The sequence below is a fragment of the Symphodus melops genome (genome assembly GCF_947650265.1).
Source record: "Symphodus melops genome assembly, chromosome: 13".
NCBI lineage: Eukaryota > Metazoa > Chordata > Actinopteri > Labriformes > Labridae > Symphodus > Symphodus melops.
This window is the reverse complement of record NC_136703.1, coordinates 12662287-12689899: the sequence shown is the minus strand read 5'-3', so window position 1 is coordinate 12689899 and position 27613 is coordinate 12662287. Positions and strand designations below refer to the sequence as shown.

General features: G+C 38.9%; 2 protein-coding genes across 4 annotated transcripts; both read left to right on the top strand.

Moving 5' to 3' along the window:
- The first annotated feature begins 1408 nt into the window (after positions 1 to 1408).
- On the top strand, positions 1409 to 23481 carry ampd2b (adenosine monophosphate deaminase 2b). Of its 3 annotated transcripts, XM_079358866.1 has the most exons (19): positions 1409 to 1733; positions 1876 to 2039; positions 14911 to 15035; positions 15134 to 15264; positions 15351 to 15419; positions 15534 to 15636; positions 15820 to 16009; positions 16559 to 16700; positions 16815 to 16904; positions 17078 to 17207; positions 17320 to 17514; positions 17629 to 17760; positions 17856 to 18019; positions 18561 to 18687; positions 18775 to 18938; positions 19373 to 19493; positions 19695 to 19868; positions 21260 to 21370; positions 21479 to 23481. In XM_079358866.1, exons 2-19 carry the CDS (start codon positions 1940 to 1942, stop codon positions 21692 to 21694), a joined length of 2484 nt encoding a protein of 827 aa, XP_079214992.1. In that variant the 5' UTR covers positions 1409 to 1733; positions 1876 to 1939; the 3' UTR covers positions 21695 to 23481. The 3 variants fall into 3 exon arrangements, with proteins under 3 accessions (XP_079214992.1, XP_079214991.1, XP_079214993.1); XM_079358865.1 differs by having other exon boundaries at positions 1409 to 2039; XM_079358867.1 differs by lacking the exons at positions 1409 to 1733; positions 1876 to 2039 and adding an exon at positions 9394 to 9662.
- Positions 23482 to 24380: 899 nt separating this feature from the next.
- LOC306833748 (glutathione S-transferase Mu 3-like) lies at positions 24381 to 27576 on the top strand. The gene is made up of 8 exons (XM_079359240.1): positions 24381 to 24541; positions 25571 to 25646; positions 25755 to 25819; positions 25893 to 25974; positions 26195 to 26292; positions 26385 to 26480; positions 26885 to 26995; positions 27212 to 27576. The coding sequence occupies exons 1-8, from the start codon at positions 24506 to 24508 to the stop codon at positions 27305 to 27307; spliced, it is 660 nt and encodes a 219-aa protein (XP_079215366.1). The 5' UTR covers positions 24381 to 24505; the 3' UTR covers positions 27308 to 27576.
- Positions 27577 to 27613: the final 37 nt, after the last annotated feature.

Here is a 27613-nt window from a genome sequence, read left to right as displayed (position 1 = left end):
ACCCCCATAGGGCTATGCTGGGAAAGACACCCACATTTCTTTAAAGACCTGATTTTCATTCATAAAATAAATTAGCTAATTGGACACATTTTTTTCTAAGATCTTGGATAAAATGCTGCTTGGAGATGTGTCTTGAATGATCTCAAACAGGGGGATAAAGAGAGGGTTTCTTTAAAAAGTTGTAAGCCATGGCATGTTCAGAACAAGGAGGGAAAATCCCAATCAACAGGGAGCAGTTAATAATTGTTTAAATGTCTCGACCAACCGTCTGAAACATTGCTTTTAAAAACCATTGAGGGCAAAAGGCAAGTTGGATGGTTATAAAGTGCAACATTCTGGGCTGCCAGGGAGATTTTGCTGAAGTCGTCTAATTTTGAGGGAGGGTAGAAGTCTAAAGGCCCCCTAAATTCAGTGTGAATGTTGAGGAAAGTTTTTGTTTTACATGGTTGTGAAAATCAATCAATCAATTCATCAATCAATCAACCTTTATTTGTATGATGCCAATTTATAACAAATGCCATTTTGAGACACTTCTCAAAAAGAGCAGGTCTATAGAATCATATAATCTAATAGCAGCCAACATTAATCCACCATGAGCACAGCACTACAGTAAGCAATATTTATCAAAGTAACAGTGACAGGAGAAACTGCTTTAAACAGGCAGAAACCTTGAACAGAACCAGATCTTGTGTTGAACAGCCATCTGCTACATGTTGATTCAGACTTAGAAAGTGGAGTGCAGAAAGAAGACAAACACAGCAACAACCGTGAATGAATTATATCATAGGCACAATGTCATTAACAACGGTAAAATTATTAACAAAGGTTTTTAGCAAATATAAATTCACTCTAAAGGAACATCTTTCCTTGTGCAAAATTGACAATAGGTGTTGAGCATTACATAGTTACCTGTTTGTAAAATCAGTTAAATTTTGGCATTGTAAATATATCCTTACTGACACTGTTCTAAGTGATGGGGATGTGACTGTGAGGTGTAAAGAGTGCAATAAAACCACTAGAGGGTGTCAGCTCCTCAGTCAACATATCACTGCTGCACTGGTTCTTATTTGATGCCAATCATCTTCTCCTTCGCTGCATTTGTCTTTCCTACACAGAGATTTTTCAACTCAGCAAAAAATAAATAAATAAAATATCCAGATTACATGGCGGGTGTGCTCTGTTTCTATCGCCCCTCTTTGCTCACCAAATTTAACTTTCACATTTAAATATTTTCAGTAGGCCTATAGCCAATAAATAGCCTAAACAATGAAACTAAGATGTGAACAATTGTTTGATTATTTTTCAACCTGAAGAATTGATTCGTCTGTCATTTCGGCTTTGTGATCTGATGCTTCTTTGATAACAGTGACATTGTTAAATTCAGATTTCTGACAGGTATCATTTCTATACTGGTCCCCGTCGGTGTGACGATATTTATTTTTACACAACTTCTCTCCCGGTCGGAGATGTGTGGTTGTCTTGGTAACAACAGAACTGCGAACTGTACAACGTTTGCGTGTTTGTGTGTATGCGTCGCTGGGGGTACGCAGGGGGTAGAGGGGGTGGAGGTTTCCATCACTCCCCCCACCCCCTCTCAGAGCCCCAGCTGCCTTCACCAGCACTGCAGCTCATATACAGAGATTCTTCCGGAGGTGGGCGTGACCTGTTTCACTGCAGAGGGATGCTCCGCTGACCCACGCCGGACCAACCAGCGTGGAAATCCCTGCATACAGGCACGTAGCAGTAGCACATATTCACAAACGTGCTCTGACTGCTATCAAGCACCCTCAAGCTCCCAGCATCTGTGCTACATCTCTGCTTTCCTTCCTCGTCTCATCCTCCTCCTCGAGCTCTCTCCTTCTCCATCCTCCGCAGCTCTGACTCATTCAGCGACTATTATTTCCAAACCGGAGCAAGCTACTCCAAACAATCCGGGATAATGTCCTCCAATCTGCCCCCCGGGACCGCAGCTGGGGCCAAAAGCAAAACCCTGTCCCCCTTCAGAAAGCGAGGCAGCCTTCAGTACACAGCCAGCACAGGTGAGACATCTCGGTGTGTGTGTTTTGATCTGCAGCAAAAAGGGGACACTTGACTTAGAGCTCCAGGTCATTTGGATGTTTTTGTATTTCGAGTTATGATTATTTTACCAGATTTTTCTAAAAAGGAAAAACGTTGGATTACTTGACCATCCTGCTTGTTTGGGGAGATGCAAACCTGTTGATTAGAGAGGATGCACAGGATTTTCGCTACCCTTTAGACTAATAAAATCATGTCAGTGTGCTGGCTCTTATATCTTTTCCTTTCATCCCTTATTATCAGGCTTATTTTTAGTTGACACAACATCACCACAAATATTCCCTGGAAATCCAAATGTTTGCATCTCTGTGCTTTTGGAGAAAACATTTCAGAAGTTTTTGACCCTTTGGCTTGTGTCACACTGTCAAAAAAGTTGCACAAAGTGAAATAATGCAATGTGAATCTAAAAGTATGGCTTTACTTATTTCTATTCTGACACATGTCCCTTGAGAACAACTATTTGTTTGTTGTTTGCTGTGGGGGTTTTTTTTTATTGAGGCTGATGGTACTCTTTAGTCTGTAGTGAATATGTAGGTTGGTACCTCTCAACATGATCCCAGCTGAATGACAGGATTAGCCTTGACTATGATGTATGCACAAACTGATCAGCCTTTATTCGAACTACAAAGAGTGAGCCTGAATGGCCAACGGAGTATACCAGCCATTTAAAATCCCCTCCCCCTGTCCGTTCAGGTGAACCTTAACAGTTTTTCTCTTAAATATTCAACATGTTAAACATGTTTTAGTTTGTAGAGATAAAATGCAACCCTATGCAGCAGATTTTCACCATCTTTATGTCATCAGTTAGGGAAAAAGTTATGCTGAAGTGGTGAGAAGTGTTCTGTCTTTTCCCCTGGCAAAGCATGAATTAAATATTATGTCCTTGGTTCATGCAAGAAAAAACAAGATGATTGTGAATATAATATAATACAAAATTTATTTGGATTTAAATGTCATGATTTTTCTGCTTTGTAGTTTTTCTAAAAAGGATAATCGTGTAATAAAGAAAACATTCGTTGTCTTAAATATCTACTGTATCTTTAAAAGCCTTGCACACCCAGGTCATGTTGCCACTGGGGACCAAACATACTGTGACCATCCAGTGACTGTCACAGATTCAGATGAACCCGTACAACAAGTGATTCAGCAGCCCTCCCCTACAATCAGGATGTTCCCTGTGATTGCCCTCATTTACAGCTTGTATAGCTGCAAATGATGGTATGTTTTGGACGTAGGCCAGAGGAAAGGCAGACTCTGCACAGCCTCTGCTCTAACATTCACATTTCATGCTGTTAAAGCATCCAAGGGAAGCAACTGAGCAGGCAAAGATGAAGCATAGGTGACTCATCATCTTTTGTCTTTTGTTTTTAAAGGGCACTAAACTATCTTTGGACTGATCGTACAGTACAGTTGATGCAAACAACAACAAATGATGCTGAAACAGCTGCAGACACATAATTATTGGAAGGAGAAGATCAGGGGGTTGATTCAATGATTGGTGATGTCATTGTGACGATGCTTTTCTGGAATCTAATGAAGCCACCATAAATTAATTGTCTGACATTTAGATTTCACTTGTCTGCCTAATTATCCGTATTGACACTTATCATGCTGGAGAATACAGAATAGAATTAGTTATTTCTTTATTAGATGCTTTAATAAAAAGGAAACCTAATCTTTGGGTCAATCTACTGATCTTTCTGCAGACCCATTAGAACGGCAGAGTGGAATACAGTAGATACAGAGTGATCAGCTCTAAATGAGTTTGAGCCACTCTTAGATTAGCCTTCTATTTAGGTTCTAAACCTCCTTACACACTATACACTTTCCCACGTCTATCGCATGTGCATTTACAGCGTGAAGAGCTGAGGCAAAGCATTGTCCAGATTTAGCACATTATTGCAGGGTTTGTAGAGGGAACTCAGCAGTGCATGAATCACGTCTTTGGCTGTGAAAAAGGTAGTTTGAGACGAGAGCACTACCCACTCACCATTTAGCCTAATCCGTGCCTCATGCTGTTCTGCTCTTACAGAACAATAGAAGTCAGAGTGAATGAGAAGGACTTTATGTATCAGCTGATATTTGCGCTGATAAAAGCTTTGAACAATAAGTGACACAAAACAACTATTTAGCAACAATCCTTAGAAAATATAATGATAATTATTAAATGCATTTTACCTCCTTTTAAGTACTTTACTGACATACAAAACAGAGGTAATCACATGTTTTAAAACATATTCATCAAGTGAGACTGGATATGAGGTAGACTCATAACCAAGGGAGCTGTGATGGAATGTTTACATCTTTGACGTAAAGCTCCTGGCTGTGAGGACTTTTTCTGTGGACAAAGTGTCTCATCTGATCTCTTTGCCAATGTTGTCCTACCTACATGTGTAGGTAGTGTTTTTCAGCAGAAAAATCTCCTGCTTTCTTTTAATAGTCAAACGTATCACTTACTGTAAATGTCTGTAGAGCAAAATGTATGAAAAGTCTGATTATGCAATGACCTGTAAATCTCCTCATCTGATGGCTGACTAAATAGAAATAATCAACTATGTATCTGATAGTCTGGTTTGCTTTTGTAGGTCATGAAGTGTCATTAGGTTCCTTTTGGTCCTCGATGTAGACGACTTGCAGCTGGACACACAGAACTCTAAACGCTACATCTGCTATTATTAGTCTTATGTCAATTATCATTTATTGTAATTGTTATTATGAATCTTACAGCTGCTCAACTAACTTCAGTCCTCCCCAATTCATTGTATAGTCAATTCAGTCTACTTTATTTATGTAGCACATTTAAAACACCCCAAACCTGCAAACAATAACACATCATGCACCACGAAATAATGATTACAATAGTAAAATGTGTGGGGATAAATACACAATTATGTAGCAGTAGATAAAAAATAGGAATAAATTCTTATCCTATCATTGAAAGGAAGGTCAAAGAGAAGAGAGGGGTCCTTGAAGGGGATTTATAACATCTAAGATTGGGGCAGATCCGATTTAATAATCTGTTCCACAATTTCAGGACAGCTACTGCAAAGACTTGAGATCCCCTGGTTATAAACCTATTTTTTTTGGTTACTGGTTCAAATCCCCATTGGACAGGAGTTTGCATGTTCTCCCTGTGCATGTATGGGTTCTCTCTGGGTACTCCGACTTCCTCTCACAGTTCAAAGACACGCTGGTTAGGTCAATTGGTGACTCTAAATTGCCCGTAGGTGTGAACGTGAATGTGACTGGTTGTCTGTCTCTGTATGTTGGACCTGCGCACGGTCCAGGGTGTAACCCCAATGAGCCCCCCCCCACAACCCCAAACGGGAAACCCTGGTAAAGAAAATGGATGGATTCTTAACAGAAGGGTGGATATTAGATATATGCTGCCCCTGGTGGCTTATAACCAGGGAATGTCAAGTCTTTGCAGTATTTTGTCCTGAAATTGTGGAACAGATTACTACATTAAATGTGATCTGCCCCAATCTTAGATGTTTAAAATCTCCTGACTGTGTTCAGTAAAGAAGACAGGATGAGGTCCAAAACGGAACCTTGAGGGACACCAATCTATCCTTTCTGTCAAGTAAGACTGTAACAACCTGCATTCAGCACCTTTTATTCCCACACAATGTGCCAAGTGGGACAGGAGGTACATTTGATATACATTGTTGATGGCAGATGTAAGATTTTTGAGAGATTTTAATCTGCAGTTAGATTTTGATCATTAAAAGTCATAAACGTAACAGAGAAACAGAGCAGTTTTAATGCTATGATAAGATTTAAACGCAGTCCGAAACTTTTCATGTATGTTATTGAAAATTAAAAGTGTTTGCAGCTGTGTGAGAACGACTTTTCTCAAGGACTTTAGACAAGAAAGGCATTTTTAAAATAGGTCTGAAGTAAGAATGAACTGACGGATGGATCTTTTTTTTATCAAAGTCTGTACTACAACATTTTTAAAGACACACATCTGAAGTTCCAAGTTCAGGAGGACAAATCTACACTAGTTCATTTGGCTCACAACTTACACAAGTTAACTTGGATGTGACTTCTGGTCCTCATACTAATAAACTTAAAAACATATTTTTTAATTTCTTACACAGACTAAATAAATATACAAAAAAATGCAAAACTACTAGAAAAAAAAGTATGTTAGATTTGTATTAGTGTGTTGTAAAATATGATTGTTGATGCAAATTAATATTTTAGCAGGATTATGATGTTACAGTACCAAAGCTGTATCCATCATATCCATGTTTGAAAGTGATTATATTTGTGTTTTAAAACTGTAATCTAAAGGTAAATATGTCTATTAGGAGAGTAGAAATACCCTCGCTACAGCGTTCATTTTCATCTCTGCATGAAAGAAATGAAAGAACCAAAGAACATGAAAAAACTAAACATTACTCCAATCAAACAGCTATCATAAAAGGGAATTACAGTTGGCTGATAATTGACCTTTGAAAGCATTGTCCTTTGCTCACACCTTGAGCATGCCTCTGTTGGTGGTGTCACACCTTGTCATCACTGCATGCTTAACACATGTCACAGTCAGTGTGTTTTTACATCAGAGAGCCCTTTCAATTGTTATTAATGATTGACCAAATCCTGGTAGTACCACCCCAGCAAACCTTCAGATAACCTGCAGCCTGCGTCTGTTTCTACGTTATTAACTAACTGTTCTTCTGTTACTCATACTGTATTGACTAACAGCTGGCCTTGCAGAGGTCTTTTGGACTTGAACCCTATGGGTGGGACCCCCTCTCTGTTGTAATGTCGTTCATACTTTATGGTCTGGTGATGAACTATAGATATACCTGATACTGAACTGTGTTTGCAACACATCGACCTGTGGAGAGCCAGAGTCTTGTTTGAAAGGTACAGTATAGTGCATGCTGCTGGAGACATGATTTTAGATATGTCATGAAGCTGAAATACTTCTCGTTTTCATTTGGTTCTCTTACAAAATGAGTTAAGTGCTGCCCTAAAAGACTTTTGGAGTTAGTTGTACTTAGATACAATTTACAGTCATTCTGAGCAACATTTCAAAAATGATTCTTGTTCTTTTACTTACTTTACCTCCTTTATTTTACAGCTACTTTACAGTTTCAAACCTCTTTTAGAATCAATGTTATCAGTGAATTTATTGATCAGTCAATGATCACAAAACTAAACCTTATGTAATTGATAAGCACAATAGTTCATTCATTGTCAAACAAAATAAAAAGGATATTTTGGTTCAAGCTTTTTTAATGCAAGGTTTATCCTCCTCTCTGTCAGATCTTTTTGTTTGTTTGTTTTACACAATAGACAATCAACCTTTACAATTATTGTACAATGTAATGATATTGGTACATTTGTTTTCATGTCATCATCATGCTATGAAATATGAGAAAAGGATCCTTTCAGATAATAAGTTATTTATTTAATGTACCTGAAACGTGGATTTATGTGCTTAATATTTTGTTTTTCCAGCATAATATTTGTAAATCAAGGCTTTTATCGTCTATTTTTCACTTTTAATATATATATTTTTTTATCAAACTAAAGTAAAATATATAACTGTGTTGGTTTAGTTCTTTCTAAGAATAAGTATTGGGTAAATGCTTTACTATCGTGGCTCTCTGAATTAATGGCTCATGTGGGTGGATTTTTGTGTAATGTAACATTTGACCATTAGAGGGAACCTTTTGAATAAATGCTACTCACCAGGTCTATGAACAGCAATCATGTTTGCTGTGCTCCCCTACTTGGGGCCACAACAATTTGATTTTCCCTCTTGATAGCAATTCTGGCTTTGAGTGGCCTGAAAAAAAGTCTAGACACAATAATTTAACCTTTGGAGGCTGATTGTTGTCTGATTGCATCAACATTTTGGCCCCAAGGTTTTTCTGTCCAGTTTATCAGCAGTGCTTCTCCGACTGGATCGTTCTGGCTGAAAAGCAGCACTGCCCTGGAACAGAAATAGGAGGTTTGTGTGTTTTGTTTGTTGAGGTTTGAATTTAGAACTCAATGTATTTAAATTATTCTTCCATTTAGTTGCGTAGACTTTCAAAAATACCTGTTGCATATGGATGCTTGGTTTCCAAAAATGTTATAATAATCAATCACAGCACAAGGCCGGTAATGTGCTTTATTTTGTCTTTTACCGTGAACAGATCCCATGAGAAAAAAAACAACATCTTGGTCATCTTTGTAGTTAAATTCTATTCAGTACTTATGAAACCCATTGTTGAAAAATAACACATTTAAGTCATATCAAATAACCATACTATGTCAGTGCATGACTTTATGTCCTTATATTTTTTATATAAGTTTTAACACAAATTAAATCACAACACATGTAGAAATAGGCAATAGTACAGTAATACAATGTTAAGTGCTACATCTGAAATATTTGTCAATGTATAATGTAAAAGTAAAATATGTGCTTTTCAAGCACAAATAAGTTGCAGCAGGTGGCTGCTCAAGGTTAGTTTTGTTCAGCTAGAGGTTTTTACCTGTTAAAGGCAACTTTACCTCACCACTGTTACTTTGCTAAGTGTTGATCTGTGCTGTGCTCATAGTGGATTAATGGGTCTTTGTAAATATTAAAACTAAGGGAATGGTCTAGACCTGCTCTTTTTGTAAAGGGTCTTGAGAGAGTTTGTTATGAGTTGGCACTTAACAAATAAAAATAATGAGGATGATGATGATAAAGATTTCTTCAGCCTTGAGTTTCAAGTTACAGTAATACAACTTATTGACAGTGTTGAGCAAACGAAGATAAGAGATGTTGCATAAACACTATAAAAACCCTCTTGTGGTTGCAAATTCCTCAAATTACTAAATCTTGCCTCAAAGTAGATTTAGTTAACAAAGGTTGAAATACTCTCCAAGAAACTAAATAAGCCAAGTGGCTTTGGTGTTAACCAGTGTAAATTTACATTCAGTGCAAAAGTACAAGAAAGATAAGTCTACATACTGCAGACTATGTCAAGGATTTCACAATCGTGTATCATTCTTTGGCATGAAATTGCACCAACTTGCTAAATGATTTTTTTTTTTGAATTCAGAATTTTTAGCACACACACAGTGCTGTGTTTACAGCCTGGGAAAGCATGCTCAAAAAGCTGCATTCTTAACAGGGCTAATGTGCTGGCCCTTTAATTTAGTTCATGTGAGAAAAGATGGAAGCAAGCATTCATTATTAGACAGTCAGACTGCCGCTATTCAGCCTGCGAAAAAACCCAGCTCACTCTACACAGCTGAGACAGCACTGTTTTATTCTCACGCATACAAACAGATGACACAAACATCCCAAACACATGGTGTACTCAACAAAACATAGCACAAAGGATTAAGTACAGGAGAGGGGGTGCTTTTAGAGAAACTCACTGGAAGAGAACACGCATCAGTTGGTGATGTACATCATCTCCCCCCTGCCTCCTCTCCCTCCTGTGGTACATCCCAGATAGATGTCAGAGGCATTTAAATGAGGATCAGCTCCAGAGGCAGAGTGCAGCGACAGCTGGCCTGAAGAGAGCAGAGGGGGTCACACACTGGGATGTGAGGGGGAGTTCATGGATCTGCTGGACCAGCTCTTTGTATGTATGACAGGGACAGATTATGGGAATAGAGAAGATAACTGTTTCAGTGTGTGAGTGTGTTTATGTCTGCATGGTCATGTGTTTTTGTTATTTTTGTCATAAGACTGTGAGTGTTTGAAGTGTTTTTTCTTGTCTCTTTCCATCCCTCTCGTCTCTCATGGTAAACCTGTCTTGAAAGGACAGTAGATGCCATCCTGGGCTGTTTATTGTTGGGCATGCTCCACCTCCCTCCCAGGATAGCCTCTCTTGCTGTCTCTTTCACTCATCCTGTCTCTCTCTCTTCTTTTGGCCCTGTTAGCTGCTGGTTATCGCGGGCTTTGAGTAAACAGGTATGCTCCACTACCCCCATCCTCTGCAAAAGCACAAATAACGCTCTCCTCCTCTCCCCCAATCCTCCCCCCTGATTTGTCCTCTCCCTCTTTCACCCTCACTGCCACTCTCCTCTGCCTGTCTCTTGACGGCTTTGTGCAATAGCCCTGAGCAGTTCTGTCTTGAGTGCAGAGGAGAATGTGTGCTGCTGATTGATTGTCCCACAAACTAGCTTTCTTGTGTGTTTTGGAAACGGTGTAAAGATGCAACTGTGCACAAAGAAGCAGAGCAGATCGATAAATTGTGGTGACATCAGCTGCAGCTGTGGAATCAGATGAAAGGGTTGTTTACCAGGATTGTGGGAATCTTTACTTTACATTTCCAGCATTTCTTTTCTTAATGGTTCAAGTGAGAAATCAGACAGCTGCAACAGAACACATACAGATTTCTACATGAATACTTAAATGAGCCTGCAGACATGCAGTTGATGCAGCTGCACAGATTAAAACAGCTCTGGTGTTATAAAGCATTTGACTGTGTATCAGATGTTTGGTGCAAAGTCATCATCCCCACCCAAGACTTGTGATGTGATAGTGAGCAGCCAGTTCGTTTGTTGTGTGTTGCTTGTCTTGTGTTAAACTAACAAAGTTTTCACAATAGTCTTTCATGTAATGTATTGAACACAGAGGAATTTCCCATTATAACTTAAGGGGTGTATCAGTTTTTTGGGCTTGCAATTTTGAAAACCACAACTAATCTTAGGGAAGACTTGTTTTTTGTCTGCATGATTTAACTTTCACTGTGAGTCAGTGGCATTCCCTGTGGGCTCCATATCAAATCTGCATGGTCAATAGAAGCAGGTAGACAGTCGCTGATGATGCATGGCTGGTTTGATGGTAGAACAACTGAGGAGAGAAGGGGATACAAAGAAAGATGTCTGTTTATAATTGAGTTTAATCAGACTGAATTATGTTTATGCTAATATTGGAAAAATCAGACTGGGATTCTTTGCTGTCTCTGAAAAGCTACAAATAAGATAGGAAGGGGAAAAAAACTGTACTGTAAATTAAAGTGAGGTTGGACATTTTTTGTGAAGAAGCATGATTTTGAAAGTAGCATTCCCTCCCTGCTCTGTCTTCACCCACTCCCTCTCCTCTTTGCTCTCTCAAAAGTTGTGACGCTCACGTTCATGCACTTGGTCCAGAAGCAGATTTCAGCTCATGCTCTGAGTTGGGGCTCATGCACCCATAGGTGGAGAATGAGCGGGGAGACAGGGAGATATGATCAGTTCATAAAACTTGTACCGAGTGTAGAAGTTGGTCAACGTTTTTACAAGTTCACAACTGCTACAGATGACAGATTTTCATTTTTTCTTTTTCAGAGCACATGAATTGCTAATTATTCATCTGTTAGGACCTAAAGACAATTTCAACCCAAATCTTAAAACGTGTATTGAAGAAAATTACCAACCCTGCCTTTAAGTTTCACAGCATGTTATTTGACCTCTGAACTCTTGCTCCCCTCTGGCTGTATGCTTCTGATGAATTTTTTCATTCGATTTTAATTCAGAGGACCCCTTTCTTTTTTGTAGTTTGAGTAGGACCGAAGTTATGTTCTGTTTTGCTGCTGAAATATTCATGCAGTGGAAGTCCTTTGGTTAGCTGATACTACTGACCTTGTTCTGAGGCGTGTCTATAATTGAATTTGTTATTGTTAGACACTTTGTCATTTATGGACACTCATTCTGCTCTTCTGCTGCAACTATTAAATCAATAAGAGCTTAAGCCAACTAGGTTATGTTTAAGTGAAACATGGTCCACTTTATTTTCTGAGTTGTTTGTTCGCCAACAGTGTGGGGATGTGTTGTTGCGTAACCATACAGTAGATGCATCTGATCCAAATATAGCAGCCATTAGGGGATTAGCTCTGGGCCCAACAGGCTTGGCTAGACTTGGCTTTACTGCAGCCCAACGTGGATGTCTTTGCCGCTGGAACCCTCCTGCCCTCCACACAAGTGTCCGCTGATATCACTGTAAAATGATAAGCCTTGAACCGACAGCAGGGATAACATCTTTGCCAGCCGTTACTTTGCACAGACATGTTCCTTTCTATAAGCAACTATTAACTTGGTGGCAGACTGGAGGATAGTTTATGTCACATATGTGTTGGCCTGATAATCCAAGTATTTTAAGGGTATAAATTAGTGTATTTAGACGTGATTTACGAACCATATTTATAAGGGTTCTCAAGTATGTATGCAGAAGACACAATAGTTCTTTCTGGATTTACATTTTTTGTCCAAGTTGCAAATAATGCTTTAAAAAAAAAAGTGTACTGATGATTTTTTTGTGGGAATATGGAAAATGATTTTCTGTCAATCAACTAAACAGTTGATTGTGTCAGAACTAAATTTGACTGATCTGACTGATTGAAGCCAACATCTCTTACTAATTTCCTCATCCAAAGTTGCTTAAACTCAGCCAATTGCTGATGCATATTGAGAAAAGTTCCTTTTTTTTCCTTTCTTTTTTTGAAACATTTTTGAGCTTTTTGTGCCTTTACTGTAGAGACAGGACAGTGAATAGAGTCGGAAAGCAGGAAGAGAAAGATTGGGAAAAGTGCTAAAGGCAGGATTCTAACCAGGGCAGCCGGCTTCAAGGACTACGAGATCTGTACATGGGGTGCACAAACTAATCACTATGCCACTGGCCCACCTAGAAATACATATTTATTACTTTCAGAAGTACAAACCACATTCACTAAAGAATACATCAAGTTTGTAAATGTAAAACCGTAAATTCCGTACTATTGAGCGCACCTGGATATAAGCCGCACCGGCTAAAAATAAGTAAATAAATGTATTTGTACATATATAAGCCGCACTTGATTATAAGCCGCAGGTGTCCACGCTATAACAAGAGCTATTTACACAGACGTAGGCTACCGGTAACATCCGCAAATACTGTAGCGTCCGTACGGACGTTAAAGGACGACGAGAGCGTTCAAATAATAACTTTTAATAACCCGATCACTGTCGGCCGTGACCACGCCGTTTACAGCAGAGAGCAACACAACTTGCCGTAACAATCCAACTCTCTCCCCCAGCGTTCTCTCATACAGCCACTCAACACGTTCTCGCTGGTGCATTCACTGAGTCTCCACATAATCGGAATTATGAACACATTATCAACTACTGACTTTACAACATGAACCGTTACAATACGAAGCCTAGCCGACGGTGTCTGTAACACGGCTGATGAAAAAGATGACCGTAATACATTTCACAAGAAAAAGTCCATCCATTCACTGCCTCAGAATGACTTCATTGCTCACTTCCTCAGTCTCTGTTGTCGCTGTCAGTGTCATCTTAACGTGCAGCAGCTCTGTTAGCTTCTTTGACAGCCAGGTCGATCGCCTTTAACTTGAAAGCTGCATCATATGTATTTCTCCGTGTGTTTTCCATCATGAGGGTGCGTGCATGAAGCGCAAAATGACTGATATTAAGATCCAACGTGACGAAGTCAAATGTTTTTGCGGCAGAAGCTCATTGTCCCCCATAAAAAATCCATGCATTAGCCGCACCGGAGTAGAAGCCGCAGTGCTCGAAGTGTGAGAAAAAAGTAGCGGCTTATAGTCCGGAATTTACGGTAGTTACTTACGCACAATACGTTGCTTTAGGCTAACATTATCCATTTTACTTGATTGGTTTAAATGACATCTTCCTAATGACTTTATCCTTGTATATAATATTATTTCATCATGGTCTTGACTACTCTGACTTTAAAAGGTCAAACTCACACCTCAGTATCGGTGTTCGCTCAGGTGATTCTGCCTGAGATACATGCACTGCACTGAGTATATTGTGACTTCCTTGTGGTTTAGACAGACTTCAGTGTGTTGTGTGGGAAGTGTTGACGGGACAGTGTTAAAGAGAAGGTGATAAACACGTGGTCACACTATCACCGCTTCTCTCTTTATAGCTATTAATTTTTGCCGTAACACAAAGCTTTTCATACGTTTAATGAAGCTTTTTGACGAGTCCTTACCAGCCCAGTTGATTGGCCTGTCTCTACTCCATTACTGACAGTACTACACAGAGTACACTGACTACATGTATCAAACTGAGTGCCCTCTTAAACTCACTGTGTGTATGGTCTATAAATACTGACAGACAACAGACTCACTGACACTCTTGCGTTCACAGGATGAAACATTCAGGAGAATGATGAATATTTCAGTAGCAGGTGCATAGTTTCAAGGGGGAAGATTTATGTCATTGCATGTAGGCAGCTAAATTTACACCCCTAGAGGACACAGGAGTCTGCCTCCTGTTTTCTGTCTCTCACCTCATTGTTGAAATACTTCTCTCCAAGCATCCTCTTACTTAGCCAACACTGTTTTTTCCATTGACCATTCCCCTTCATTTTTCTTTTTTTCTTTTCCAAGACAACTGGGTTTGTATATAAAACTTGAGTGTGGCGATGGCAACAATGGAGGGTATTAGCCGGTGTGTGTGCTGATGGGCTCCCCACCTGAATGCACCATTGTGTCTGGGGGCACAAACAGCTGCTGAGTTCAGACCCACTGGTAGAGGAACAACAAGCTTCTGCAGACTGTTGTGGTTACTGTGAATTTATCATGTGCTGAAGGAATGAAGAATTGTAAAGACAGAGTACTCGTACATTCACAATTCATTTTTTAATGTTTAGCCCACTTTCTCCATGCTGGGTAAAATAAGAAGACATTTGCTGTTTTAATCAAGGTTGATTAACTCATTGACAGCAGCTGCTGCCAGCTAAACAAATGTATCCTCTTCTAGAAATGAAATTACTTGTGTCATGCACCAAGGCATTGATGTTCCATCCTTTATGAAAACAAGGTCTTGTAAGGTTTCCTCGATTTTAATATGTGTGTCTCTCACCTTTTTTATCTGTAGTTGATCTCCGTGGTGCACGCCACCTTCTCACTTCTCAGCATTCCTTGCCTGGTATCCCTGTGGCCTTGAAACAATCCATTGATTTGCGTACATCCATGGACGGGAAGTACAAGGAGATTGCTGAGGTAATAACTAAGCTTCTGATTTAGGAATTGCTTTAAACGTGCTTGCAGCTAGATGTTTGACTTTCATCATGTCCTGAACTGTTCTTGTGTCTGTGAAGGAGCTGTTCTCCCGCACGCTGGCGGAGAGTGAAATGCGAAGTGCTCCCTATGAATTTCCAGAGGACAGCCCCATTGAACAGCTGGAGGAGAGACGCCACCGTCTCGAGCGACAGATCAGCCAGGATGTCAAGTAAGTGTTGTTACACAAAAACAGCTTTGTCTGTTATAGAATTAATGGTGTTGATCCATAAGTGAGCTCAGTCTCTCTGCACTCAGGTTTGAACCCGACATCCTCCTCCGAGCCAAACAGGAGTTCATGAAGACTGACAGTGCTACAGACCTGGAGTGAGTGCCCCCCTCCCCCCCCCCCCCCCCAGCAGTGAACCTAAAACGTTTAAAATGTTTAATCTACCAGGATAGAAAATATATGAGGGCCTTTGTCTGTTGATTCATCATTAGATACATGAAGGAGCAGAGCCAAGCTTCTGACCTGCTAGAGAGAGAGATGGTTACAGAGAAAGAGTATCAGCGTGTTACAATCTCTGGAGAGGAAAAATGTGGGGTAAGGCTTCAGTCACAGCTGAAATGACGGGAGAAGAAGGAAAGGAAGAAGAATACTCAAAAAAGTAGATGTGATTGGCACACTATTACATTTGTTATGTTTCTCACTATTGAATAACACACTCTCGCCTTTGTGTCTTTGCCTCTCTCTCCTTTTGTTTGATTCTATTGTTCCTTTATCCAGGTTCCCTTCACGGATCTGTTGGACGCAGCTAAATGTGTGGTGAAGGCTCTGTTCATCAGACAGAAGTATATGGGGCTGTCACTGCAGAGTTTCTACAGGACCACTGCTCGTTACCTGCAGGAGCTGAGTGAGAGGCCTCTGGACCTAGAGATATTTGAAGAGGAGATCCCAGAGACCACAGCCACAGCAGGTGTTTACACGTTTACATCTGCACCACCACAGTAATACCCCTTAGCCACTGCTAGCCTGAAAGTTGTTTTGTCTGTTTTTGTTTTTCAAAAAAATAATTTGCATCATTAAATCATGAATCAATTAATTTGTGTTTTTTTTTGTAGTATAACCTGCAAGTAACCTGTAATAATAACCTGTAAAGCATAAATAACTGACCTTAATAGAATAGTTTCAAAGAAAAACAAATTATTGGGGAAGACAGATAAAAAGAGGTGAAAAATAGAAGTGTCCACTCTACTTACAGTAGATGACATGAGAAATATGACATATAAGAGATACAATATAATAAGCCAAAAACATAAAGTGGTATATTGTTGTTAATATGGTATTGGAGTGTCATGTGTGTTGCCCTCTCATTAAGACATAATGGTGCTCATTCACAGATTTCACAGTCCATCTGTCACACACCCCTGAACCTGCTGTCACAACACGCAGTTTATTTGAATCGCATGCACGCTACCACCTCGTTCAAAGCCATGACACAATGCGACTCTCTGTCTCCTCTCAGATACCACAGTGCACCCACCTGTTTCTGAAAGGCACCCATATGAGAACCAGGACCCTGCCAGCATGCCCCCTGACATGGGTTATGGTTTCAAGATGGTGGATGGTGTCATGCATGTATACACGGAGAGAAACGTTATGGAAAAGTGAGACGTTAGTTATGAATCACTACATGCATGCATACAAGCTTGTACATTTTTGGACTCACACATTTTTGTTTTAGCAAGAGTTGTCAGCTTACGTTTTGGTTTTGCTAACAGGAGCACAGAGCTGGAGCTTCCTTATCCAGACCTGCAGGAGTACATTGCTGATATGAACGTCATGATGGCCCTCATTATCAACGGACCAGTGTATGTTTTTCTTATTTTTATACATTATAGTATTGATATGTGTTTTCAGTGAGATTTTAAATTATTAAGATGTATCAATAGGTGTACCTTGAGCCTTTTTCTATCTATGGGATGGATAAGATAGATAAAGTAGAAAATTAAGCATTGATTGTTTTTCTTTCCTGTTGCCACAGAAAGTCATTCTGCTATCGACGTCTGCAGTACCTGAGCTCTAAGTTCCAGATGCACGTCCTGCTGAATGAGATGAAAGAGCTGGCAGCACAAAAGAAAGTCCCACATCGAGACTTTTACAATATTCGTAAGGTGAACATGAGAGCTGTTTCTACTGAGCCCAACTTTAAGTGTTTTTTCTAATCCAGAGCCACTTTCTAAAGTATGTTAAGCTTCTTATCTTTTTAAATGACATCTTTTACAGGTAGACACACATATTCATGCCTCTTCCTGTATGAACCAAAAGCACTTGCTACGTTTTATAAAGAGGGCCATGAAGAAGTATCCCAAGGAGATTGTTCATGTGGAGAACGGCAAGGGTCAGACGCTCATGGAGGTGTTTGAGAGCATGAACCTGACGGCCTTTGACCTGAGCGTGGACACACTGGACATGCACGCGGTTAGTAACATACACAGCTGAGTTCATGATGATAACTTTCTTTTCAAGTTATTAAACCTGACTTGATCATTAATGAGACATTGTTGGAATCTATGTTGTTTTTTTCTTGCACAGGACCGCAACACATTTCATCGCTTTGACAAGTTCAATGCCAAATACAATCCCATTGGAGAGTCCATCCTGAGAGAGATCTTCATTAAAACAGACAACTACATTGAGGGGAAATACTTTGGTCACATTATTAAGGTACTCACTCACACATTAAACACTGATGTTGGCATAAACGCCTGTAGAATGACTGTCTACGCCGCCTGCTAACTCTCAGTGTTACTGCTTTTCAGGAGGTTATGGCTGACCTGGAGGAGAGTAAGTACCAGAATGTGGAGCTCAGATTGTCCATCTACGGCCGCTCCAGAGACGAGTGGGACAAACTGGCAAAGTGGGCCGTCAAACATCGCGTCTACTCCAAAAATGTGCGCTGGCTGGTGCAAGTGCCTCGACTATTGTGAGTAAACCCGTTGACAGGAAATATTAAACTATTCAACTATTCTGCATGTTAAGCAATACACATCTGTAACAGACTTGACTGGTAATAAAAGGGTATACATAATGAATGGTATAAGCATAATACATGATAAGAAAGGTGTATTCATTATAGCAATCCAAATTATATTATTTTATCACCGGACCACCATTATAAATTCTTTATAATATCTGAAGAAAAATGTTTTTACATGTAAAACAACAACAATGCAATGAATGTATTGGCAGTGCCAACAATTTCAATAATAGACAGATCATTGTAATATTTACAACTATAATGACTAAAAACTTCAATGGCATGTGAGGATTTACAGTTGTCATGATATGATCAGAATGCATACAGATAGAGAGAGAAAGGAGCTCAGTCTGCATGTTGTGACATATAATCTTTTCGACAAAAGCGTAACTACTTAGGGGCAAGTTTAATGTCTGAGCCGGCCCTAACAAGAAGCTTTATTTGAGCAATAAAAAGGTCAAATTAAAGTGTGTTTTTCTTGTTAAAGTGACGTCTACCACACAAAGAAACAGTTGTCCAACTTTCAAGAGATGTTGGAGAATATCTTCATGCCTCTGTTTGAGGTTACAGTAGACCCTGGCAGCCACCCAGAGCTGCACCTCTTCCTACAGCACGTACGAAGACTTTACAATGGACTCATAATTTCAATGTTAGCCATTCTTCAGAGAGTTTCATAGATCTCTTGTTGTTCCCTCACACAGGTGTTGGGCTTCGACAGTGTTGACGATGAGTCTAAACCGGAACAACTCATCTTCAATCTGGATAGTCCACTGCCAGTCAACTGGACAGAGGAAGAGAACCCGCCCTACTCATACTACCTCTATTATATGTATGCAAACATGACCGTGCTAAATCACCTGCGCAGGTATGTCACTACACCTCAGTCTCACTGCTTCTGTAATTGCCAACAGCCCCTGATGATGTGTTTAAGGTGTTTACAGTAAATACAGTTAACAGTTACTTTTGGAGCAATCACTACAAGGTGGTAGTTCGACAAAATGCATGGCCATTATTCATGGGTTCAGATCCAGTCTGTAACTCCTTCACCACGTCATTCTTCACAATTTCTGACTCTATTCACTGTCCTATGTCTAAATACTGCATATACAGTATACATAGACTTTTTTTGCATATATACTATATGATAAGCTTTTTAAGTGCAATGGGAAACAGAAATACATCCCGCTCTTATTAAGTCAACTAATGAAATGCTGAACTCCCTTTAATCAGTTGATCCCCCTCCCAATCTGCAAAAAAAGGAAACAAATAAGTCCCTTTCTCCTCTCTGTTTTGTCCCAGGCAGCGGGGGTTTCACACGCTTGTCCTGCGTCCTCACTGTGGGGAGGCGGGGCCGATCCATCACCTGGTGTCCGGTTTCATGCTATCAGAGAACATCTCTCATGGGCTGCTGCTCAGAAAGGTGCAACCTCAATATCCTGAGGATAGGATTCATGTCTCACAGAAAGTAGAGTTCATCAGTAAAAGAGCTCATGAGGAAATTGATTTAATAAAAAATGAATAGGCCCAGTCCTAGGCTCATTTATATCAACTACCTTCATACTAATACTTTAATATAGTCTGTTTATTACATCTCACAACATGATGCATTGTGTCCCTGCAGGCTCCTGTGCTGCAGTACTTGTATTACCTGGCACAGATTGGTATCGCCATGTCTCCTCTGAGCAATAACAGCCTGTTCCTCAGCTACCATCGTAACCCTCTGCCAGAGTACCTGTCCAGAGGCCTCATGGTGTCTCTGTCCACAGACGACCCTCTGCAGTTTCACTTCACAAAGGTCAGTGGGTATGGTCGCTCAAACACATTTAGAAAAAACAAAAAAGATAGATTGGAAATATTAAAAAGGGTTTACGTTTTTATTATTAATGGTTTATATTGTCTTAATTGTTCAAATTAGGCACACTCAAGCCAACACATATAAATGCATAAGTGTTGTGTAATTCAAGTCAGCGTTGTCTCACACTGAGAAAGGTGCCTTAATTTGATGACTCCTCCTGCAGACCTGCCTTCAATAAAGCGTTAATCAGAAACACTTTGCAACATTTTTTCCCCAATGTCTATTGGGGGGAAAAAAACTCAGATCCTCAGAAACTCTAAGCTAATTTTAAAGTATCACTCTTACATTTAAAAGAAGATACTAATTACATGGTGGATCATTGTAAATATGTGTTATCTAAATTTGCCAATTAAAAAGTAACCAAGGTGATCATTTAAAACAAATGAATTGAGGACATGAATTTGTTCTTCTTATATGTAGAAAACGAAAAACAAAAATGGGACTACTGAAATAAAGTACGAGTACCTCACGTGTCTCTGCACATGCTGTTACCACAATTACCTACAGGTGATGCCAAAATGAACCAATTGAATCAAACAAAGTTGATTGTTATTTTTTTATCACACCTTTATTTAACCAGGAAGAGAAACTCATTGAGATTAAAAATCTCTTTTTCAAGAGTGTCCTGGACAATGAATTGAGTCAATTCATTGCCTGCAGTTTACCTCCCTAATGCTGTTTATTCTGTTTATTATGCTTTTATTTATTGTCAAGCACTACTCCACGTTATTCTGTCTGATATCAGTTCTCATATCTTATCATAGCACAACGGTTACTTTATTCTATCAGTATTCATCTTTTTTATATAGCGCTAGTATACATTTAGTCTTGTTCTATTATGTGCCATGCACCACTGTCATGTCTTATTTACTGCACTATAGTTCTGTTTACATCTCGTTACTACTGCATTTAATCTTTAGTCTGATTGCCGTCCACTTATAACTTCTTTTGTATTTTAACTTTGGACTTATTCTTTTGTTGACACTTTGGTTATAGCTGCACTGTTGTTCATTTACTACTCTGTGTGCCTTTGAATTGCTCCCCGGGGACAAATAAAGTTTTTGGAATTGAATTGAACAACAAGTGTTGTCAGATGTACAGTATATGCAGCAGCCTACTTGTTGGTATATGTCCAGTTATCAGAAGAAAAGAAATACTAACTACATACCTTTAAAAACATTTTGAACTGTAATTCCTTTTAGATTTATACATTTCTGTTAACTTGCTTTAGGGAATCTGTTTCCAACTAGTTTTCGTGAGAACTAAATGGGACATTATACAAAAGAAACTGTCTAGTAAGCAGTGTTTTGTTGTGCTATTTCTTTATGTAGGAACCGCTGATGGAGGAGTACAGTATTGCTACTCAGGTGTGGAAGCTGAGCTCCTGCGACATGTGTGAGCTGGCCAGAAACAGTGTGCTGATGAGTGGGTTCTCTCATAAGGTATTAAACATATCTTTGGAAACATATTGTTCCATATTACTGCCTGGCTGCCTATTGTTTTGCAGACTGTTGAAGTGTTTTACTCTAACCCCGCCTCCTTTGGATCAGGTTAAAAGCTCATGGCTCGGCCCAAATTACATCGCAGAGGGGCAGGAGAGTAACGACATTAGACGCACAAACGTTCCTGACATCCGTGTGGCTTACCGATACGAGACCATGTGTGAGGAGTTAAATCTAATCACACAAGCTATCCGCACAGATGAGCTGGAGACCATCGAGGAGGAGGGAAGTCTGTGTATGGGAGCTGTGCAGGGAGAGAAATGAACACGCAATGACACTCTACATTCCCTGTCTGCTTATGGGGACTTTGTACAGATTTGCATATCAACAGATCACACATTCAAGGAGATTATAAATTGTTACAAGTCAATTATGAGAGTAATTATCAGAGAGGACCTTCAATCTGTGTACCCAGTGTGTTGACTTCTTCTAGTTTCTCTGAATCATTCTGTTTAATTTGTTATGGTGATTTCCTCATGTATTTTTATCTATTTATTTTAAATTATTCAATTTTTCACAGTGCTCATCTACATTTTGTCAGGGTTTCTGTCTTAAGTGTTTATATACTGACCTCTGAACAATATAGACATTCCAGTTACTAAACTTTGATGAAACGGAATCACTAGAACCATAACAGAGCGCTTTAAAGTAAGAAAAATGATCTGGAGCCAATTCCAAAACAAAGACTTTAAAATTAAAGAGTTGATACAGATACTACAGTTATTTTCTCGAACTGTTTTCTCAAGTATATTAAGAGTCCTAGTTCAAAATGTTCTCATGTCAACCAAAATAGGAATAAATTAAGTTTAGAAAAGGGGCTTTCAGGCATCATTTAGGAATTCAAAACAGTATATTTTATGAGTTCATCGTAGTCATAAACACAAATTTGAGTCAGTATTTTAATTTTCGTGTAGAAATAAATAATGGTTTTCAGGAACTGATAGCTCCAGTGTTTCTCTGGTTCAAATATGAATAAACTGTAGATGTATATAAATCTACCACAGACTCATAGGCTACACTTCACACAACTGTTCATAGAGATTAGTTTATTTTTATATTTCAGAGTCTATTACGATTAACATTCTGTTTGCCTCCTTGTAATGCCTTTTTTGCAACTTTTTGATTGGAGAGCAAAAAAGGTTTCCAAGATACCAATTCCTTCTCAATTTAATTTAAAGTGGTTCATACTTAACCCTGCATTATAATATTGGAACCTGAAAAAATAATATCTTAAATAATACAACAACTTTTCACACACGTTCCTACTTTATAGTTATGACTCGCAAGTGTGAGAAAAACAAATAAGCTCACTGGAAATAAAACTTGTCATTCTCTGAAATCCTGGCTACCGCCTGACTTCTCGGTTATAAAGTTTTACAGTAGAAATCTGTTTAGTAATTACTGCAAAACATAAAGATTATTAAAGGTGAAATTGGTCAGTTTCTTCATTATCTTTTTGCCTGTGTCAATTACATCCCATGTAAGTATACATGGGACAATACCTCATGCTTTACCATGAGCAACTGCAACTTCCTCTAGCAACTGTTAATGATACTTACATCAACATGTCTCCCAAAACTGTTCTGTGTCATATTTTTGCTGTTTTTACAGCCTTTTGCATGAAGGCACATATTTGTCTCTGTGGTGCAGTAAAGCTACGCAGATGTAGCATCTCATTATAGTATATCTTATTTTGTGGTATTGTTTATATTGACAGTCTGACGTGTTACTCTGATCTGATCCTCTGTGTCTGGACGTTTAAACCAAAAAACCTTTACAAATCATAGTTCAGTGAATCATGCATGATGTGTTCTTCGGTTTCCAACTATTGCACAAGTTCAACAAGTGCCAAATTCATGAATAAACTATTTTTAGAGAATACAGTCAACTTCTCCTGTCACACCCTTCTGTCTGGATCCTGATGTTATCTGTTGGGCTGTTTATTGCTCAAAAGCATGGCATGTCGCTCTCAGAGAATTATGTGTGCTGTTTGTGAAATATTATTTTATTATATTTGTGTCAAAGAAAAAATAAAACGTGTTTACATTGAGGTTCTTTACTTGCTGCACTTTGGTACATGCAGGGATAAAATGCATTCTCTTTGAAACTGAAAACTGCAAGATAGGTGTTTTTTTTTTTGTTTTTTTTTAAGAAAAACATTACTAAAGAAGTCATTACAGTGAAATGTGAGTCAAAGTGAGCCAGAAGAACAATGCAAAATTCTGAAAAACTACTAAATGTAATCTCTAAAATAAAAATCAAAGAACTGAGGTCATAAAAGTTTAATTTCATTACTAGTGCAGTCTCTGATCTGGTTGTGCTAAGACATTTTGCCTGGATTTGATTCAGTACTGTTGATGAGTCAATTCATAACCAAAACAAAAGTCATTGTAATCCACAGTAGATACTGAAATTCATTATTTGGTGTCAAACAAGACAAACGCAAGGTCCACCAGATCCCCTTTGTCACAATTAATAACCACTTACAAATATCTTTGAGCAACTGATAAGGTGATGTGATATATAAAGAAGCTCAAAAACTGCTCTTCCTCGAGTTTAGTGCACATTAATTTACTTTTCCCAAGGTCAAACGGGAAAAATTGCATAGGCTCAAACCTGCATTGTTGTGTTGCTGTTGACACACCTTAAAGTGAAGCTTTCACACAGTAATCTCTGCACTGCAGGCATTCTTGCAGTCATATATGATGAAGTGTAGGCTGCTTCCATTGTTGTCTCTGTTGTACAAGACTGTCTCGACTTGCAGCCTTAAGGCCTCATCAATTTTCTATTCATACCAGACTTATATTGAAGGAAAGATGACAGAATGAAACGGTCTGACTGTCGGATACAGGTGCAATAGATACATGGACTCACGTTGAGCGTTTGTCTTTGTTCAAACATTTTTACAGTCTATGGTTCAAACCGTTGAAACAGAGTAACCATGTGACGGGCGGCCAGGTTCACCCCGCCCACTTCTCCGTGTGAAAGAAGGCAGCAGTTCTTTCTTTCTCTCCCTCTGCCAGCTGCTAAAACTGTTCGGCATCAACCCCGTGAAGTGTAGAAAAGTTCTTCAGAATGACAGTGATACTGGCTTACTGGGACATACGTGGGGTAAGTAAAGCAGTCGCCTTTATTTGAAGTGCGCGTCGCTTACGAAACGCAACATGCACGGATAATAATGTTTGCAGCGCACAAATAATGTTAGCATGGGACCTGTTAGCAATCATTGAATTATTATTATTATTGTTATACCATTTGTAATTTCTCAAAAAGTTAAGCGTTTGAAAGCCTCGTTCGGTAAATGTTACGTAACATGATGCTGCTTCGCTTGCACGTGCACACAATGTTCCTAATTTGACTTGATTTAAACTGTTACCAACATAAGCTACTGCGAAGTAACTTCATTTCATGTCTTCATTTGAGGAACTGGTTACACGCGACTTTGAAGTTAGTTACATCATTCCTAGGAATAGTATTATTATATCTTTAATGTTGTCAGTGCTTCTTAATGAAGTTAGTTGAAAGCAGCTGAAAATCTACAATGTTACAATGCAGCCGCTTGTGCGAGTGCAAACCTTATTAAACTGTCCACTTGTCACAGGTGAAAGGTAAAGGTCAATTTATCATAATGATTAGGCTTACTTGCAGATTGGACTACAACATGCTATTTATTTCAGTTTGACTGTACCGAGTTACCCTTTTATTCCCACTCCTAGTCTTGAATTTAAACCATAAAATCTATTGTGGCCTTAAGAAAACAAGATAGATATGTAGTTAGTCATCTATTTTTTATTATAATCAGCCACAAGTTAAGCTTTATATATAAATCCATCGGAGCTCTTTAATCAAGAAGCTGGTCAGGACACACCCCACATATTTTACAAGTCATCATGACTCAGCATACAGTACAAGCAGGTGCCTGACCATGAAGACAAATGACAGTATTAATGTTATCCACAATAAAAACATGTACCGCAAGTCGGAAAAGTGACTCATTTATCATCAAAAACTGTAAAATAGATGCTGAGTGAGTGACATATTGAAATGTTCATGTGGGAACATCACTCATTACCAGAAATAAGGAAATTGTAAATATTATTATTCACTGTATTAATCCCTGATATTTTGGATCTTATACAGCTTGCACAGCCTGCCCGCCTGCTGCTGGAGTACACAGGCACCAAGTATGAGGACAAGTTTTATCGCTGTGGTGAAGGTAATTTAGTTGTCAAAAGTTAAGTTTATTGTAGGTAATGATAAAGGAGTGACAGACGTGTACATCCAACACACCCACTGAATAATGGGATCATATTTCTGTCCACAGCTCCTGAATATGACAAGAGCTGCTGGTTTGATGAAAAACCCAAACTGGGACTGGACTTTCCTAATGTAAGTGTTGGAGTTATGTGTGAATTGAAATTTCAAGCAAGTGTCAAACTTATAATGGAATTTGTGATTATAGCTGCCCTACTTGTTGGATGGAGACAAGAAGATAGTCCAGAGTAACGCCATCATGCGATACATTGCTCGTAAGCACGATATGTGTAAGTACTAAGTACTTTTTATGCACATTCAAATCCATTCAATGTAAATATTTCAAAATAAAACTTCATTTTTTTTAACTCTTCAAATCACTTTTATGTGAGCACCAGGGGCTGCATTTAATTTCACATGTTGAACATGACAGTACAGTTACAGGTGGTTAAGGGGAAATATTTTAGGTTTTATTCTCTTAATGTCTGATTCAAATTGTTGTGGTCACAGGTGGAAAGTCGGAGGATGAGAAAATCCGTGTGGACATCATGGAGAATCAGTCAATGGACTTCAGAAACGGCTTTGTGATGATGTGCTACACAGATTTTGTGAGTATTGCAATTTCAGTTTAAACTTAATAAAAGTGTCATCTTAAGCCTTTGAAGCTACACTTTTGACAATATTGTCTCTGGGAAATCAGGAAGGAAAAAAGCAAGGATATCTTGAGAAGCTGATGGGCACGCTGAAGCAGTTCTCAGACTTCTTGGCAGACAGGAAGTGGTTTGCAGGTGACAATGTAAGTCAACCATCTGTTATTTTAAATTCGTACAAGTGCATATATAACAGACACATTGGATAACTGTAGCTTACATATTGAAGTAGTTTTGTGTTTTAACTGGGTCTCAAGCATTATGATGGTTCATTGGGTTGTCACTGGCTTTCTCAGTCAGCTGTTTGGGCAGATAGCATACAGTTAAAGGTGACACAAGATGGAGCTGTCAAATCAAATCAACACATTTAGTTATCTCCTTTTTTCTTACATGCAGTTTACCACAGGGCTTACCACATGACTGGCGAATTTACTATGGGAAACACTGACATGTTGTTAATGTGACTGTCTGGCTCTTGATTTAAAGTCTTGTTTGAGCCATTGTTTTTCTTTCCTTCCAACTAACTTTTTTTTTTTTTTTTTTTAAATAGATCACTTTTGTGGACTTCATCATGTACGAGCTGCTGGATCAACACAGGATGTGTTTCCCTTCATGCCTGGATGACTTCAAGAACCTCAAAGATCTTCTGGATCGTTTTGAGGTGAGAAGATTTATAGAAGACATAAACCCAACATGTTACGTTTACCACTGAAAGTAGCAGTCAGGACATAAATAGTCCAGTGTGCGAGCCACTTCCGTCTTCCTCTGTGTTGATGCGACAGTCTTAATGAGATGTCTACATGAATAACCGTACTAACAGTTTGGTTGGTATTGCCATGTTAAATGTGTACGTTTTTGTTTGAAATACTTCATCCAGGGTCTGGAGAAGATCGCTGCCTACATGAAGTCAAGCAGATTCATGAAGACTCCTGTGAATAACAAGATGGCCAAGTGGGGAAACAAGAAAGAGTGACTGACGACACACTCATCTTCAGTTAAAATTGAATTGAATGTTCTCAAGTACTTTGAAATCCATTTCTCGTACATTAAAAATGAGAGACGACGGTCTGCTGATTATCTTTTCTATAACTTTTTACTTATAGCCCAGTTTTACATCACCTTCGGGTTTTTTCTCTCTTGTTGAATCCTAATTGTTTAAAAAGTATTCTAACTTTGTACTTTTGTGATGAAGACTTGTAGACACTTCACTCATCCAAATTAAAAGTCGTCATTTCTTTCATATATCTTGCTCTGAGTAATTTTTTTCAAGTTAAGACAG